The 17,155-nt window shown below is 51.3% G+C and overlaps 1 protein-coding gene across 1 annotated transcript; it reads right to left on the bottom strand.

Annotated features, from left to right (window-relative positions):
- Nucleotides 1–1,286: 1,286 nt before the first annotated feature.
- Nucleotides 1,287–12,199, bottom strand: LOC122387622 (putative trace amine-associated receptor 3). The gene is made up of 4 exons (XM_043377980.1): nucleotides 12,016–12,199; nucleotides 4,221–4,319; nucleotides 1,590–2,738; nucleotides 1,287–1,484 (listed from the first exon to the last, which is right to left on the bottom strand). The coding sequence occupies exons 1-4, from the start codon at nucleotides 12,121–12,123 to the stop codon at nucleotides 1,287–1,289; spliced, it is 1,554 nt and encodes a 517-aa protein (XP_043233915.1). The 5' UTR covers nucleotides 12,124–12,199.
- Nucleotides 12,200–17,155: the final 4,956 nt, after the last annotated feature.

Raw genomic sequence — 17,155 nt, 5'->3', positions numbered from 1 at the left:
AACCTGGTGACCTGACCTTAAAAGTTAGGAGGTTCAAACTTGCACACCATGTGTAAAATTGATGTGAAAATAGTCACACCCGCACACCCGTATTTTCCCGCTATTAACGAAAAAAAACTCGGGGGGGCGGATAACCGCCCCCTGTCGGTGCGCGGGTTAAGGTATATACAATACATTTTATGCATACTGTTACTCTTGTTAATCGCTGAAAGTCTCAATGCGATCGTTCTGTCAGTTAAGCTATAGCATGGGGTGGAACTTTTTTTGAGGTAAGGTCACTTGATGTGACCTGGTGACCTGACGTTGAACAACGTGGGTGCGAAATTTTCACAACCTATGCAGAAAAATGTATGATAAGTTGTGCTAAGAACTTGGGGGGGGGGGGCGTAAAAACGCCCCCAGTAGGGCGCGGGTTAAAACGATCCGACCAGCTTAAAATTCCGAATATATTAGTGTCGGGGAATCTGCTCTGCAGGCTTCAGAGGAGCGCCCTGCCGTCGCTTTGCGGGTAGCAGGCTATTTCGGTTTAATACGAGCACCGCTGAGCTCTGTGGGGTCATGGGACTAGAAAGAGCCATTGGGACTGTGCGGACCACCGTAAGGGGCCGTCCCGGAGCGGTGGGGCGGGGGTGTACCTACCGCTGGGACTGCCCGCCCTGGCACCCAGCCGGTCAGGCAGGCCGCCCACCCTGGCCAATTCAGGTGGACTTTGTCTGATGAGGGTGATGGTCAGTGCGGGTAAGGGGGTGGGGATGCGGTGTCGGTGTCGGATGCCGGCTGCTTCTCAGAACGGATCACAGCTGTCGGGAGGTCAGTGGGTAGGGTGTCCTTCTCAGAGGTCTCAGTGCTCACAAAGGCCAGTGACATTGCCCACGCGCAGAGGTTACAGAGGTCACAGAGGTCAGGTCACAGAGGTCACAGAGGTCAGGTCACAGAGGTCAGTCACAATCCACGCCAGGTCGCACAGGTCACAGACGGTGGCGCTCACACCGTCTGCGGCTCCACTGAGCGGGCGCTCACACCGTCTGCGGCTCCACTGAGCGGGCGCTCACACCGTCTGCGGCTCCACTGAGCGGGCGCTCACACCGTCTGCGGCTCCACTGAGCGGGCGCTCACACCGTCTGCGGCTCCACTGATCGGGCGCTCACACCGTCTGCGGCTCCACTGAGCGGGCGCTCACACCGTCTGCGGCTCCACTGAGCGGGCGCTCACCGCTCACACCGTCTGCGGCTCCACTGAGCGGGCGCTCACCGCTCACACCGTCTGCGGCTCCACTGATCGGGCGCTCACACCGTCTGCGGCTCCACTGAGCGGGCGCGCGGCACCGCTGCTCGCCACCGCTCACCGCGGCTGGCGCCCGGGTGCGACCACAGCCGAACCGAGCGGCGCGCCGGCGCCGCCTGCTCGGCCGGCCGGCAGTGCTGCAGTGGGCGCAGCCACAGGCCGCTGCTGTCCGAGCCGCCGGAGCCCTCCGACCTCCGCGGCTGGCCCCCGAGCGGCCACGGCGACTCAGGCGGCGACGGCGACGGCGAGCGGGAGCAGGCCCGGCCGTGGCGGCGCGGCTGCAGCTGACCGCGCGCCGCCGCCACCGCCGCCGGGTCGTGCGGGATCGGCAGCGGCGCGCGCTGCACCGCGCCGCCAATCGCCGCCGGGAACCGGAACGCGCGGGCGGCGATCGCCGCCGCGCCCACGGCCAGCCTGGCCGGCGAGGGCTGCGATACCGGCGATCCGGCCGAGCTGTCCGAGTCGGCCGGCAGGGCGTCCGTGGAGTGGGCGCGCAGCGGCTCCGGCCGCCCCTCCAGCTGCTGGCTGACCTGCGCCCAGGTCAGCTCGGAGGCCTGGCGCCGCAGTCGCGTGTGACGCCGCCGCCGGCGCCGACGGCGCCGCTGGTTGGGCGTCCGGACGAAGGCGTCCGACAGCCGGCGCTGCAGATGCTTGGGAAGCTGCATGGTCAGCTGGGTGGCGATCGACGGCCGCTGCAGGCACGCCCGCGGCGCGCGCGCCTGGATCTCCAGCTGCATCTCCGACTTGTACAGCTGCTTCCGCACAAAGTTCTTGAAGACGCGGCGCAGGTTTTTGCTGCGACACCCGTAGATGAGGCCGTTGAGCGGACTGAGGCAGAGCAGCAGGTGGGCGCCCAGCGCCAGGCGCTCGTCCACTAGCGCTCCTGCCACGCTCTGCCAGGTGACCAGGCTGGCGAACGGCACGTACATGAGCAGCAGCGGCAGCAGCACGTTCACGGTGGTGCCCAGTGGCGAGCGGCTGCGCTGCGCGCACTCGAGCCGCTGCTGAGGGACGGCCAGCCGCGCGTTCATCGTCACCGCCGACACGATGGCCGACACGATCCGGCTGCGCTGCGTGCGCGCCACCAGCAGGATGCGCACGTTAAAGAAGACGATGAGCGCGGCGGGCAGCAGCAGCATGCCGCAGATGTAGATGATGCCGAAGGCGGCGTCGGGCAGCCGGCGGAAGTGTGGCAGGCAGAGCCCGGCTCGCTGCTGGTACGAGAGGCCGGCCGCCAGCGGCGTCAGTACGCAGCCGGCTGAGAGCGCCCAGCACGCGGCCAGCGCCGCCGACACCTTCCACTTTGTCACGGCCTCGCTGTAGGAGAGCGGCACGCAGATGGCCGAAAACTTGTCGTAGTTGAGGCCACAAATGGTCCACAGCGATACAGCGTGCAGGAGCAGCGTGACGCCGCCAACCAGGGCGCACTGCGCCCCGCCGGGCACCCAGTTCTCCTGCGGGAGGGGACAGCGCCAGGCTGAGAGGACACAGACCAGTCTGAGTACATACAACGCCAGTCTGAGGGGACAGCGCCAGTCTGAGAGGACACAGACCAGTCCGAGTACATACAACGCCAGTCTGAGAGGACAGCGCCAGTCTGAGAGGACACAGACCAGTCTGAGTACATACAACGCCAGTCTGAGAGGACAGCGCAGGTGTGAGAGGACACAGACACCAGTATGAAAGGACACAGCTTCCAGCCTGAGAGGACACAAAGCAGTCTGAGAGGACACAACCGCCAGTCTGAGAGCACACAGACATATGCCCATTCTTCTGAAGTCGGGATCATTTATAATTGGGTACAGTCGCATGAGACGCATATTATAGTACTAGCATGTACTGGGTGGCCCAGAAAAAACGTTCCCAACTTTAAATCAATATTTCTCAGAAAGTGATAAAGATACAACATTGAAACTTCGAATAGTCAATGCGGCACACATTTTCAGTAAATGGTGCGATTTTCATGGTGTTCGGTAAATTACTTTTCAATCGGTTCGTGATTCAAGCATGCCATGTAAAAATTACTTTTTTGCTCCGATGCTTACTAAAAAATGTGAATGAGCGGGTGAACCCTTTCACCCCGCGGCACCGCGGCCTAGAGCCATGACTTCTACTGGCAGCTAGTCTCATTGATGGTTCCGGTCTCAGGATGACACATTCCCTCAGGCAACCACGATGGCTCTGTGCCAGCGGCATCGGAAGAAGTTTCCAGTTTTCTAACCATCTTGTGGCTCAAATGCTTTCCTGGCTGACATTCCTGGGAAAAGGTAGCTTTTCAACCAGTTATTTTTTGTCATCTGCTGGCAATGCTGTTTTTCATAAACTATTCTGTGGTCCTCTGGCACAGGAACCAGTCTGCTTTAGTTTGTTTTCCTTATCCGGTCGATTTACTGTTTGATCTACTGTCAGGAGGGTAATCGGCAGTAATCCATGCACCGTGCCACTCCTGCTCGAAACATGATTTGGTGTTGAAACGAATGGCATCCATGAGCACCATTTTGGCTCAGTATTTGAATATTTGGCACATAAGTGAGACAAAAATATTTTAAATAAGAACATACGTGTTGGTTTCATTCACGTGCTCTATTTTTTATTCTTTTTTATAACATGGGACGTCTAACCCAATCATCACTATCGTTTGACATCGGCAAAAAAGCAAAAACGTCTTGCTTAATTCTACTCAAGATTGCCAGCTTGAAAATGATGGTATAGTGTTATAATTTGGCATACCAATGCGCAAAGAAATGTCGCAAACTTGATGAAAATTTTGGCTCCATATTTGTACTCAAATTTGATATATAGGCCTCCAAAGTTCGGAACGTTTTTTCTGGGCCACCCGGTATATGTGATATGTATGTACCTATATATGTATGTATGTATATGGCTGCACGCAGCTGTGGACGGACTTACCTGCACGTAGCTGTGGACGGACGTACCTGCACGTAGCTGGGGACGGTGGCCAGCAGCGTGGTGGCGCTCAGACCGACGTCCACCAGAGCCAGGTGCAGGATCAGAATGGTGGATCCGCTCCGGTACTGGAACGACAGACAGTGGGACGGTCAGCGGTCGGCCCACCCACGTGAACTGCCACCAGCGGCCCGCCGCCCACCACTGGCTGTCCATTGTTAATGTGGCCGGTGGTATAGAACAGACTCTCGCTCGGCCTGGCAACCAATTCATGGGGCAATTCTTATTTATGAGGTCATCTTTTTCTCAATATGCGTATGGTGAAGGAAAAGGGTTTGAGCGACGGCGAGCAAACAGATAAATCAGACATTTATGAAGCGCACGGACAGACGGAGTAGCGCACCCGGGCGCCGTGTGGCTATCGTTGGGACCCGGCTGGGCCGTGCGGCTATCGTTGGGACCCGGCTGGCGCCGTGCGGCTATCGTTGGGACCCGGCTGGGGCCGTGCGGCTATCGTTGGGACCCGGCTGGGGCCGTGCGGCTATCGTTGGGACCCGGCTGGCGCCGTGCGGCCATCATTGGGACCCGGCTGGGCCGTGCGGCTATCGTTGGGACCCGGCTGGGGCCGTGTGGCTATCGTTGGGACCCGGCTGGCGCCGAGCGGCTATCGTTGGGACCCGGCTGGGGCCGTGTGGCTATCGTTGGGACCCGGCTGGCGCCGTGCGGCCACCATTGGGACCCGGCTGGGCCGCGCGGCTATCGTTGGGACCCAGCTGGCGCCGTGCGGTTGTCGTTGGGACCGGCTGGCGCCGTGCGGCTATCGTTGGGACCGGCTGGGGCCGTGCAGCTATCGTTGGGACCCGGCTGGCGCCGAGCGGCTATCGTTGGGACCCGGCTGGGGCCGTGCGGCTGTCGTTGGGACCCGGCTGGGGCCGACGCCGCCGAGCACTGCGCCGGCCGTCCGATGCCAGATACAAACACACTGCGGTGCCGGCGCGGCCGCCACGGTGTACAGTAGGCCTGCAAAGTAAGTCCCCGTCGTATGCAGGTCACCAGTGGGCAGTTAGCGCCTGAGCGCTACTCGGGCGCCACCTGCCCGCATACGGAGGGGATTTATTTTGTAGACCTACTGTACGGCTCTCGCAAGATAAGGCGGTAGGTTTTGCATTTTTACATTTCCGGTTATATCTCAGAAACTAATCGATCTACGATAAAGCCATTTTACACGATCATGGCCGGCTTGTGAACCAACAAGTCGATCGCATCTTCAACACTTAAAAGCTTAAGACGACAAAGATATAGCCTGAAGTACACTAGATTTTCTAGGTGAAAAACCCTATACCGCTAAACCCGCGAGACCTGTACATAAGGGCCTCTGCTCGGCCGACCCGCTGCCCACTGAGCGACGGGCGCCATTTCAGCGTGTCGGCCGCCCGCCCGCTGCCAATTTCTCGCGCCAGCCCTACAAAGAAGGCGCGCCGGCGCGGAAATTGTTTCCGATGAGTGCACAGGGTGATTGGCAGAGTCGGTGCGGCGAGCAGAGTTAGGCCAGTGGTGGGGCGCCCGGCCTGCTTCTCCTATGGAACATCTCCAGTCGGAGTGTCACAGCACGTTTGGCTTCCTGAGTAAAGGCCGCCCCACACTGAACCTCGCATGCGAGTTGCGAGCTTGCGGGTTTTGAGTTTGCGGGCATAATACAAATTCATAGAGTGATTAGACCGTTCCCTTATAGTAACTTCATGAATGCAGTGAAGCCGTTACACCTTCAGAAAATTACATTTAGTCGCGATGCCAGCGTAACGAACCAAAATTGGACTCCAACGAAAAACCCGCAAACCTCGCAAAACTCGCAGACCTCGTAGCGAGGAAAATCTAAAGTTGACTCAAAATCAACTTTTGGAATGCGATGCAAGGTGGCTCGCAAGCTAAGAACATGCAGAATCGCTTGTTAGATGGTAGTGTGGGTCACTCAGCATAAATTGTATTATTTGATTTTGAAGAAACTTGAAAACCCGAAAACCCGCAACCTGCATGCGAGTTCCAGTGTGGGGCGGCCTTAAGGCTGGTGAGGCTGGCCGAGGAGGCCTCATAGTCATAGTCATATTCATCAGTGTTTGTTGTTTGTTTACTTTTTCATTCAAATACACAAACTGTTCACGAACAGTTGTGTTCGCTAACGAGTGACGTCATCGGCCAAATTTTAGAGTACAAACAGGGAAAAGTTCGTGAACGTTAATGAACTGTTCGCGACCACGGTGAAGAGGGGGGTGGATAAAACCCCTCCCTAGCCGTCTCTTATTGTCTTGTCAGAGGATTGGTCGGAGGAGTCGTACGTAATTTGAAGTGTTCCGTCATTTGCATTGTTTTTATGGGAATTATATTCTAAGTCCAGTAATTTTTGCTATGAGCTGAAAGAGAATTCGTCATAGTAACTTTTGATGTAAAAATGGTTTTGTGTCAAACCACTTAAGAAGACTTTATCGACGCGACAAAAGCATCAAAAATATCAAATTTTAAGTTTTGCGTAGGGCCAAAAGTGCAGCAATCGTTTGATTTTTCTCTGAGCCGCGTCATTTTTATGACGGATCTTCGCCGCAAGAACTGATCAGTGATTACTGTAAAATGAGGTAACATTTTTACTTAACTCAAGCCTTGATGAAGAAATAATTGCTATAGAAAACAGCGTAATGGCGGCGGAAAGGGCTCTACGAAATGAACTCCTTTGTTTTGTTGTATATAAGATGGGATAGATGCCATTTGAAATTATTGTCAAGACCTGCATGGATTTTTTACTCCTAGCAAGTGATCCAGGAGGCCAAAGATATGCCTTGGAATGAAGTGATTAGCGATGCTTTCCAAGCCCGGAAGGATCTAAGAAACGTCAAACGGGAAGGAGGAAGCAGCGGTCTAAAGGAGGAAGCAGCGGTCTAAAGGAGAAAGCGGATATGGAGGACATTTTAAAGGCATTTCAAGTTTGTAACAGAGGCTAGTTTTTTCGTGTTCGTATTTTGCACTGTCTCCTGGTGGATGTGGAAGAGCCGCTGTAAGCATTGTCTGTTAGTGAGGAGCTGAGAGCATGGCAGGGTGTGGATGGTCCTCCCCACCATCCACACTTCTGTCTTGTTACGAGATCGGGAGCGAGCAGCTGACGTCCTCGGCTTGGATGGTTCATGATGCGTGGAAAGATCCGCCATTCCTTGCCTCCTCTATGGTTGGCATCGTGACACACAGACACTTGTCAAGTGCAACAGTCAATAGTTGCGTTTACTACATAACATTTTGACGAGGCTCAAGCTCATTTATTTTGCGATTTGTAAATTGTAAAGAATCATTGGCATATTTTGCAACGTAACGGGCGAAGCTATGAGCTTGCAACAATCCCTATGAAACGCAGCTAATATCTCAGTGAGGGTTAAAGCAAGCCTGCAGGTGGCAGGATGCCGGTCGTCCACATACTTCCACCGATGATCTTCGCTAACAGCACAGTCATTTATATGAGCCAAAAATGCAGTTGGTGCGATTTTTGTCGAGCAGATGGTGCGATCCACACGTGGTAGTGAGCTCTGATGAGACAGGATTCAAGCCGGACGTCGTTGTACCACCAAGTCGAACGACCTGTTTCCGGCTGTTGAGGAAGATGGCTACTGTAGGCACGATGGAGGGACGGACTTGCTTGTCGAGTAGCTTCCTGAGCACATCATCACTAACCAGGTCGAAGGCCTTGGAAAAATCGATCGCCAGGATGGCCGCAGCATTTGAAGAGCTATCCATGTTCTTAGCCAGAAAGTCATATAGCGAGATCAGGTATTTTACCGTAGAGTAACCTGGCCTGTTTCCGAACTGGTGTGGGTCAAGTGATGGGGTAATGTCAGTCATGATCCAGGTTGTTAAAGACCCTTCAAAGATTTTGGAGAAAAGCGGGGTGAGTGAAATGTGTCTAAGATCGTTGAAAGATGTTGGAGGGTTGACCTTGGAAATGTGGTTGATGAAGGATAGCTTCCAAGCAGACGGGAATTTTCCCGAGGATAGCGAGGAGCTGAAGCTGTGGGTGAGTGGCTGCGATAATTCGACCAGCCGTGCTGGTAGTTCATTCGGTGTGGTGGAGATGTTGGAGCGGATGCTGCTCTGTTCCCTCTGGACGTCAGCTCGTCGGATGACCGGTGGGGGTGCGTCCGCCGGTAGGTAGGAAGGGAATTCCTCCAGGTTGAGTGCCGGCAGCTGAGATGAGATAGATGCGAAGTGCTGGTTGACTGCTTCCGCTAGCGCCCCACCAGTCTCGTACTCAGTGAAGTTTAGCTGCTCGCTCTTTACTCGGCCGGTCTCAGACTCTTGATTTGACGGTACCAAGTAGCCGGCTTTGCTGTCCTCATCCCTCGTATTTTCCTGTCGTAGAATTTCGCCTAGGCTTTGCGGCACAGACGAGTGGCCTTATTTCGTAGATGTCGCCACCGGCCGGACATGCCCTAGAGTCGGAAAACTCTGTGCTTCTGTACAATGACGTGTCGGTCGGTGGCGGTGATTTGAGGCTCTAGAGAGGCCAGAAGAGCGACCTGACGTCTGATAAGCCCCTCGCTGGGAGCCTTTGTTTTGAGCCTAGCCTTGCCACTTAGAGCGTCACTGACCCAGTGAAACGCTGTACTGGAGTCCGCCAGCAGCTGGATGTTGGTCGCTCCCCATGCAATGGCCATGTTAACGCCTTTGACGGCAGCATCCAGCTCTGCTAGATTTATATGGGTCGCGTCTTCGGCTCGCAGCCAGCGGGCGTCCTCCACCACAGACCTGCGACTTCCAGCACGACGCCGGAGCTACCGAGCTGGCATCAGTGCAAACTTTCATCGTGCTACTGGTGATATCCTATCTTCCCGTCGCTGGGTCTAGGGTGTTGAACGAAATGGTGGAGCGTGTGAAACACGCTCCGCTCCACCATTTCGTTCAGCATACAGCGAAGGCTTCATCTTCCACCGGGTCGTCCCAACCGTTTGTCATGGAGTTGACGCGCCGCTTGACGTATGCTGCTGCGACGCGCAGCCAACCACATACTGGTAGGTGGCCGGCCAACTTGCCGCAGAGAGAGAGAGAGAGAGAGAGAGAGAGAGAGAGAGAGAGAGAGAGAGAGAGAGAGAGAGAGAGAGAGAGAGAGAGAGAGAGAGAGAGAGAGAGAGAGAGAGAGAGAGAGAGAGAGAGAGAGAGAGAGAGAGAGAGAGAGAGAGAGAGAGAGAGAGAGAGAGAGAGAGAGAGAGAGAGAGAGAGAGAGAGAGAGAGAGAGAGAGAGAGAGAGAGAGAGAGAGAGAGAGAGAGAGAGAGAGAGAGAGAGAGAGAGAGAGAGAGAGAGAGAGAGAGAGAGAGAGAGAGAGAGAGAGAGAGAGAGAGAGAGAGGAGAGAGAGAGAGAGAGAGAGAGAGAGAGAGAGAGAGAGAGAGAGAGAGAGAGAGAGAGAGAGAGAGAGAGAGAGAGAGAGAGAGAGAGAGAGAGAGAGAGAGAGAGAGAGAGAGAGAGAGAGAGAGAGAGAGAGAGAGAGAGAGAGAGAGAGAGAGAGAGAGAGAGAGGAGAGAGAGAGAGAGAGAGAGAGAGAGAGAGAGAGAGAGAGAGAGAGAGAGAGAGAGAGAGAGAGAGAGAGAGAGAGAGAGAGAGAGAGAGAGAGAGAGAGAGAGAGAGAGAGAGAGAGAGAGAGAGAGAGAGAGAGAGAGAGAGAGAGAGAGAGAGAGAGAGAGAGAGAGAGAGAGAGAAGACGCTCCGACGATCAGTTTGGCGGGAAATCCACCTAAGGCGTTGTCCCACTTCCACACCAGAGCGACACCCTCTTGCACCCTGACTCCGAGCCGAGCACTCGAGCGCCGATGCGGGGTCGCTCCGCTGCCCTACACGTGAGGCCGAATCGGTTCAGATGTGATTGCTCTATCTCTGCTGAAACGGTGCTCTCGTCCACGTGCACGTCGTCGATGTACGCAGACGTCCCTGCGTACACTTGTGGGTCCTGCTTCAGGACGGTCTCCAGCACGGCACGCATGATCACCGGCGCCACGTTGAACCCGAATCCTAGCCTTGTGACGTTCGCCTTCACACAGCACGGTTTGCTGTGCTGTGTATGGATGTGAAACAAAAACACTGGTCTGTGTGATTTATAAGGTCAATGGTTTCTCAACTGTTCACAGGTCAGTTTTTCACGCTGATTCCGGAAATGGAATCCGTTTTCCTCGATTAGCTCGATTTTTAAAGATACGTTGTTTTGCCGATATGAACAAAGCCATGCTGATTGGCTTAGTTTAGTTAATTACACAGAAGCATATATATGTTAAAACTGCAAACTGACCCACTATAAGTGAATTCCGATCCCATTACACACGCACTGTTGCGACACAAATGGCCTTTTCACGGATTTCCGACTGTGTTGAGCACATGGGACGTCCTTCTTCAAGCACCAGCAATAGTCCGCCAGGAAGTTGACGTCCCACCGACCCTCGTACCGTTTTTTTCATCAAGCGTATGTCTTTGTGGAAACATTCTATCTGCTCTTCACTATAATCACCAGTTTTCTGGGAAATAATCAAAATGGGACCTAAAAAAGCTCAAAATGTATCTGTATGCCCACTCCAATGTGCATATTAATGCATCGGTGTGTATCCTTGACATAGTGTGGAAACTCGAGCTAATCGAAAAAATGGATACCTTTTCCGAATTCGGCACACAAAACTTGCATTGGAACGGTTGAGAAATCTTCAATCTTGGGGGGAAATGTGTCAGTATGCCCACTCCAATATGCATATTAATACATCAGTGTGTGAGCTGTTATCCTTGACATAGTGTGAAAACTGGAGCTAATCGAGAAAAATGAATAGCTTTTTTGGATTCAGCTCACGAAACTTGTATTATAGAACAGCTGAGAAATATCCAACTTTGGGGAACAATGTATCAGTATGCCCACTCCAATGTGCATATCAATACATCAGTGTGTGAGCTTTTATCATTGACATAGTGTGAAAACTCGAGCTAATCGAGAAAAATGGATAGCTTTTTTGAATTTAGCACACGAAACTTGTATTAGAACAGCTGATAAACATCCAACCTTGGGGAAAATATATCAGCATGCCCACTCCAATGTGCATATGAATGCATCAGTGTGTGAACTTTTATCCTTGACATAGTTTTAAAACTCGAGCTAATCGAGAAAAATGGACAGCTTTTGCGGATTCAGCACACAAAAATTGTATAAAAACAGCTGAGAAACCTCCGACCTTTTGAAAAAAGTCTTGAAACGCCGGCCAGTGAAATACACAGTCGCCGCGATTCGCACACGGGAGAAGCTCATAAACGCAAAATATGCTATCTTGTTTAATAAATTTTGCTTATCAAACAATCCGCTCCCTAGATTTACAAATGCCCAAAATGTGTATAGGTACTAGTGGTGCCAATTTCATGAAATTTCAATTCCAATTCCGATCCAATTCCAAGAAATTGCCAAGTAAATTTCCAAGTTTGTCCAAAGCGGGGGCTATTCCAATTTTTAACGATTTTTGCATTTTTTGCGTAAATTTTAAAAGTGTTTAAAAGCGTTTTAAAGGCCTCCGTTTTAAAATTTTAAATTTTAAAGGCCTTGTGTTCCGATTAATTTCCAAAAAATGTTAAGAATTCCGTCCAAATTCCAAATTGGAATTGGACAAAAATTGGAATTCCAAGAAAAGAAATTCCGATTGGCACCAATAATAGGTACACGCCGACCATTGCTCCCGTTTCTTTTTCCGGTCCTGGCTGTCCCCCGCCGGCCCCAGTTATCCCTCCCGAGCTGTCCCTCCCGGCTCCAGCCGTCCCGCCTCGACGGTCTGCCCACCTGTTTGGACCAGATGAGGCCCGTGGTAATGCACGCGTTGCTGAGGAATGTGCAGATTTGAACCAGCGCTAGAGTGGCAGCCACGGCGACCGTCACCGCGCCGGGCATCTCCTGGCGACAGTGACGTCAGCGGCGCCCGGCGGTGACGTCAGCGGCGCCCGACAGTGACGTCAGCGGCGCCCGACGGTGACGTCAGCACTCAGCAGTGCCGGTCAGCGTGCACACCTCCTGTTAAAGAAGGAAGGGTCACTGGCGGTTCCTGGCGGTTCCAGATCACTGGCCGTTCCAAGGGAGGGGACAGTTGGGAAAATGTCCCCCTTGCAGCTCCCGAAATTGATGAAAATTTGACTTTTTCCTAGGATAGCATGAAAACTAGACACAGAGAAAAGGTTAAAGAAAGAAAGAAAAAGAAAAAAGAGAACTTGAATGGACTAAAATCTTGCTTTAAACTAGTTAACAATGTATATGTTACAGGCAATGCGTGGAATCAGGCATTCTATAGAATGCCTGCCTGACCGACCAGGCATTCTATAGAATCCCTAGGTATTCTATAGAATGCCTGACCCAAGGCCATATATAGAAGGCACAGTCACTCCCCCGCCGACCAATCAGAGACAGATCCTGAGTGACGTCATCCCTGATGCTCGCAGGGGGTGCTCCATTCCTTAACAACGTAAAAATGGCAAACTTCATTTGAAGATTATTGATGGTACTTTTCACATATTGCTCAACCGTTGATGTCAATCGAAAGTCCAACTAATTTTCTAGCGACAAAAAAGAGCAGCAATATGCTGATAAATGGCCGGTTTTGAAGATAGAGGCGATTTAAAAACCCTCTACAGTTGCAGAAAAGCAACGTAAAAACACATAGAGCTTATATTTTTACTATAAGTAATTCATTTTTCAGTATATTTTTAGATAACGTATTGATATGAATAATAACTTTATTACAATATTTTTTATTATTATTTGTAACTTTATTTCAAAATTATATTTTCAAAAATGGCAAGTTTTGGCAAGAAGCTTGGAAGCCATTGTGGCGCACCACGCCATTATTGTCTTGAGTCCCCCTTATGATGTCATCAAAAGTGGAGTGACATGGGCCTGGCCTGACCCACCAGGCATTCTGTAGAATGCCTGATTTTCAGGCATTTACAGGGTGTCCCAAAAAGTAAGGTCATGATTTAATACTTAAATATCTCGAGAAGTAAGAGTCCGAATCACTTCCAATTTTAACATGTTCAAGGTACATCCATAAAATCATTGTATTGCATGCTTAAACCATTTTTGATCATAACTACACCGAGCAGTAGGCATAAAACTGAGAAGGTCGAAATTCAACTCTTAGAGAGGTCCGTCATTAAAACAAAGGGTAAATACCGCCCAGTTTTCGGCCCTAAGCAGACCCTATCAGCTCGCCCTATCTCTGAACTCATGCATAGTTTCGCCTCAACCGGTAAAACGTCAGAAAAAAAGGTATAATGTACGCACAGGGCATTATACTTAGCCACGTGTGCTTCGAGGTCCTGAGGACGACAGCGGGAATCGGGTGAAAATAAATCAAAAGAGGTGGCCGAGAGTCCTCCCAGTGGTTCTTCCGCTCGTCGCAACGCACCTGTGCCGACACCATCAACCAGCAGTGGTTTCAGCAGGATGGAGACTATGCTTGCACCGTCCTGAAGATCATGCATTGTCTCCGAGAGTGGATGTGAGATCGCGTAATTTTCAGTCAGGGCAACGCCATTGAATGGCCTCCGCGGTCACCTGACGTTACACCTTCATATTTTTATTCTCTGGGTACACAACGGAAAGGTTGACTTTTAGGACAACCCAACGAGCCGGGAAGAACTAAAGGATGATCCCTCCGAGCAAACATAAGCGGCATCTCACCAGAGAATCGCTCCAGAATAGTGGAGGAAGTAAAACGCAGTCTATTCGTGCACGTGGCCCGAAATGGTAGCCATGTATAAAAGCAGCAAATGTGGGGCTACGAGCCAATGTATTGACTCATATGTATATCAGAATAAAATTTTATAAAATGTTCTTTCATATGATGTCCTATTTATTCATATCCATCGCGTATTTTTGGCGGTGTGGCCAAAACAAATGATGACCTTACTTTTGGGACACCCTGTATTTGCTTATTTTATTTGCTGGCGAATCCCCTTTGCAAGCGGTGCCTTGCGTCGGCGTTTGTTTTCCAAAGTTCAATGACCTCCCGGCTCTGATTCTTTTCACTCAGTTTTGCAAGCGAAGAACTGAGCCTAAAGCACGTGCAATTCTGCTCGGTGCCGGCCGCGGCCCCACCACGTGTACACCGCTGAACCCACCCGCTCGAAAAGCTGACACGACAAATGAGTGCACGCGTCCGACTTCAAGCAAAAATTTCACCCCCGTAGCCCTTACCGTTTCTGAGCAATAGCGTGTGTTTGCCGTTTCTAATGCTAACCCTATTGCACACGTGAGCACGCGCCAAGGGCGCACCCCCGGCCGCACCGTGACCAAAATTGAATACGACCTGTTGAATCATGTGACCCACGAGTGGTAAAATTTCACCCTTCTTCGTCAATCGACGGCGCAGCAATAAGCGTTTTTGGGAGTAACCCCGACGGCGGTGGCGGCGGCGGCGGACTTTTTGGGATTTATAATATGGACTAGGCGCCCAACATTACGCGCAGCGTAATAAATCAATTTTCATTGAAATCGGCCCAGTAGCTACCGAGTTATTGCAAGAATAAATTTGGCGTCTCCTTCTGGCCGGTGGTGCCCTGCGCCGGTGTTCATTGCCAAAGGTCAGTGACCTGCCGGTTCTGATTTCACTCAGCTTTGCAAGCGAAGAAACTGAGCCTAAGGCGCGTGCCGTCTGCTCGGCGCCGGCCGCGGCCCAAAATGTCGGAAAGATGCACCCGCCACGTGCAAACCGCCGAGCGCACCCCCACCAAAATTTAATGCGACAAATGGTTGCACGCGTCCGGCTCGGCGCCAAAATTTCAACCCCGCAGCCTGCATCGTTCCGGAGCAACAGCCCACCAAAGGAAACTGACGCGTTACGTACATACATACTTACAGACGTTTTGATTTTTATATAGGTAGAGGGACAGCATTACTCACAGCGTAATAAATCGATTTTCATTAAAATCGGCCCAGTAACGGCCGAGTTATTGCAAGAATAAATTTGGCGTCTCCTCTTGGCCGGCGGTGCCCTGCGCCGGTATTCATGGACAAAGGTCAACGACCTCCCGGCTCTGATTTCACTCAGTTTTGCAAGCGAAGAAACTGAGCCTTAAGGCCGCCCCACACTGGACCTCGCATGCGGGTTGCGAGTTTTTGGGTTTTCGGTTTTCTTCAAAATCAAATAATACAATCTTTGCCGAGTGACCCACACTACCATCTAACAAGCGAGTCTGCATGTTTTTAGCTCGCGAGCGACCTTGCATTGCATTCCAAAAGTTGATTTTGAGTCAACTTTCGATTTTCCTCGCTGCGAGATCTGCGAGTTCTGCGAGGTTTGCGGGTTTTTCGTTGGAGCCGAATTTTGGTTCGTTGCGCTGGTATTGCGACTATATGTAAGTTTCTGAAGGTGTACCGGCTTCACTGCATTCATGAAGTTACCATAAGGAAACGGTCTAATCACTCTATGAATTAGTATTATGCCCGCAAACTCAAAACCCGCAAACCCGCAACCCGCATGCGAGTTCCAGTGTGGGGCGGCCTTAAAGGCCGCCCCACACTGGACCTCGCATGCGGGTTGCGAGTTTTTGGGTTTTGCGGTTTCTTCAAAATCAAATAATACAATCTAAGCTAAATGACCCACACTACCATCTAACAAGCGAGTCTGCATGTTTTTAGCTTGTGAGCGACCTTGCATCGCATTCCAAAAGTTGTATTTTAATAAACTTTCGATTTCCCTCGCAGCGAGGTCTGCGAGTTTTGCCAGGTTTGCGGGTTTTTCGTCGAAGTCGAATTTTGGTTCGTTGCGCTGGTGTTGCGACTATATGTAAGTTTCTGAAGGTGTGCCGGCTTCACTGCATTCATATAGTTACCATAAGGGAACGGTCTAATCACTATGAATTAGTATTATGCCCGCAAACTTAAAACCTGCAAACTCGCAACCCGCATGCGAGTTCCAGTGTGGGGCGGCCTTAAACGTAAATTGTCAGCTAAAATACAAAATTTGATATTTAATAGAATCAGCACTCCACTTTACGAAACTGAAATCAGATTTTCGAAATTCGGTCTAAGTCACGAGTAATTTAATGTTGAAATTGGGATATCACCTACTTTTTGTACTATTTTTACGTTAAAACCCAACAGATTCCCCAACTATCACTATATTTGAATCGCGTGAAATCGGAGCTTCTCTACGAAACTTCAAATCAAAAGTTAATTTACGATTTTGCCGAATATCAACATAATTACGAGCGAGCGAGCGCAGCGAGCGAAGCGAAGTCTTTTCAATATAAAGGAAAAATCTCAGTATGAGCGGCCCGGCCCAGCCCGGCCTGTAACGCTTTTGAGAGGCTTATATCTCAGCAACCGCTGGACCGAATGGCCTGCGGTCTTTTTTGCTGGGTAGCCCCATCCCCAAATTATGACGTGAACATGGCATTGAGGTGCACTAAGGTGCAGGCTGTAAACGGTTGCTTTAGAGGGGCTCAAGTGGTTTCAGAGGGGCGTCATGCGTTTCCGCACTTCTTCCAAAAAACAAACTTTGGCAACATACCGAAAATCTTCGAAGTTCTAGAGTCATTTACAACAACGCACGTGATTTATTGAATTTGAATTATCGGCCAATGGGGCCCTCCGCGATGTCTTTCTTACCGTCTCATTAGAGGGATGTTTTTTCATTTGACTCAAGCTATTTTGCCACTAGCTTTTTTGATCACCCGGATCACCCTAGCTATTTTTCTTCACTAGCTATTTCGACGATAGCGATTTTGTCACCAGCTGTTTTGAGGTACTATGTTTTTACTAGCTGAAAAGTCACTAGCTCAAATATCACTAGCCTGCGCCCTGGTGGGGGGCTATTTTATGCCCCCCCCCCCTCCAGACTTTTCAATGTATCTCCAGAACCGCTTCGCCGATCGTCACCAAACTTTCAGTACCTTCCCTCCCGGGCATCAATTTTACGCATTGTGAC

This window comes from Amphibalanus amphitrite, unplaced genomic scaffold (assembly GCF_019059575.1).
Source record: "Amphibalanus amphitrite isolate SeventyFive unplaced genomic scaffold, NRLGWU_Aamphi_draft 000292F_arrow, whole genome shotgun sequence".
In the NCBI taxonomy this organism is placed as follows: domain Eukaryota; kingdom Metazoa; phylum Arthropoda; class Thecostraca; order Balanomorpha; family Balanidae; genus Amphibalanus; species Amphibalanus amphitrite.
This window is presented reverse-complemented; position numbering and strand designations above follow the sequence as displayed.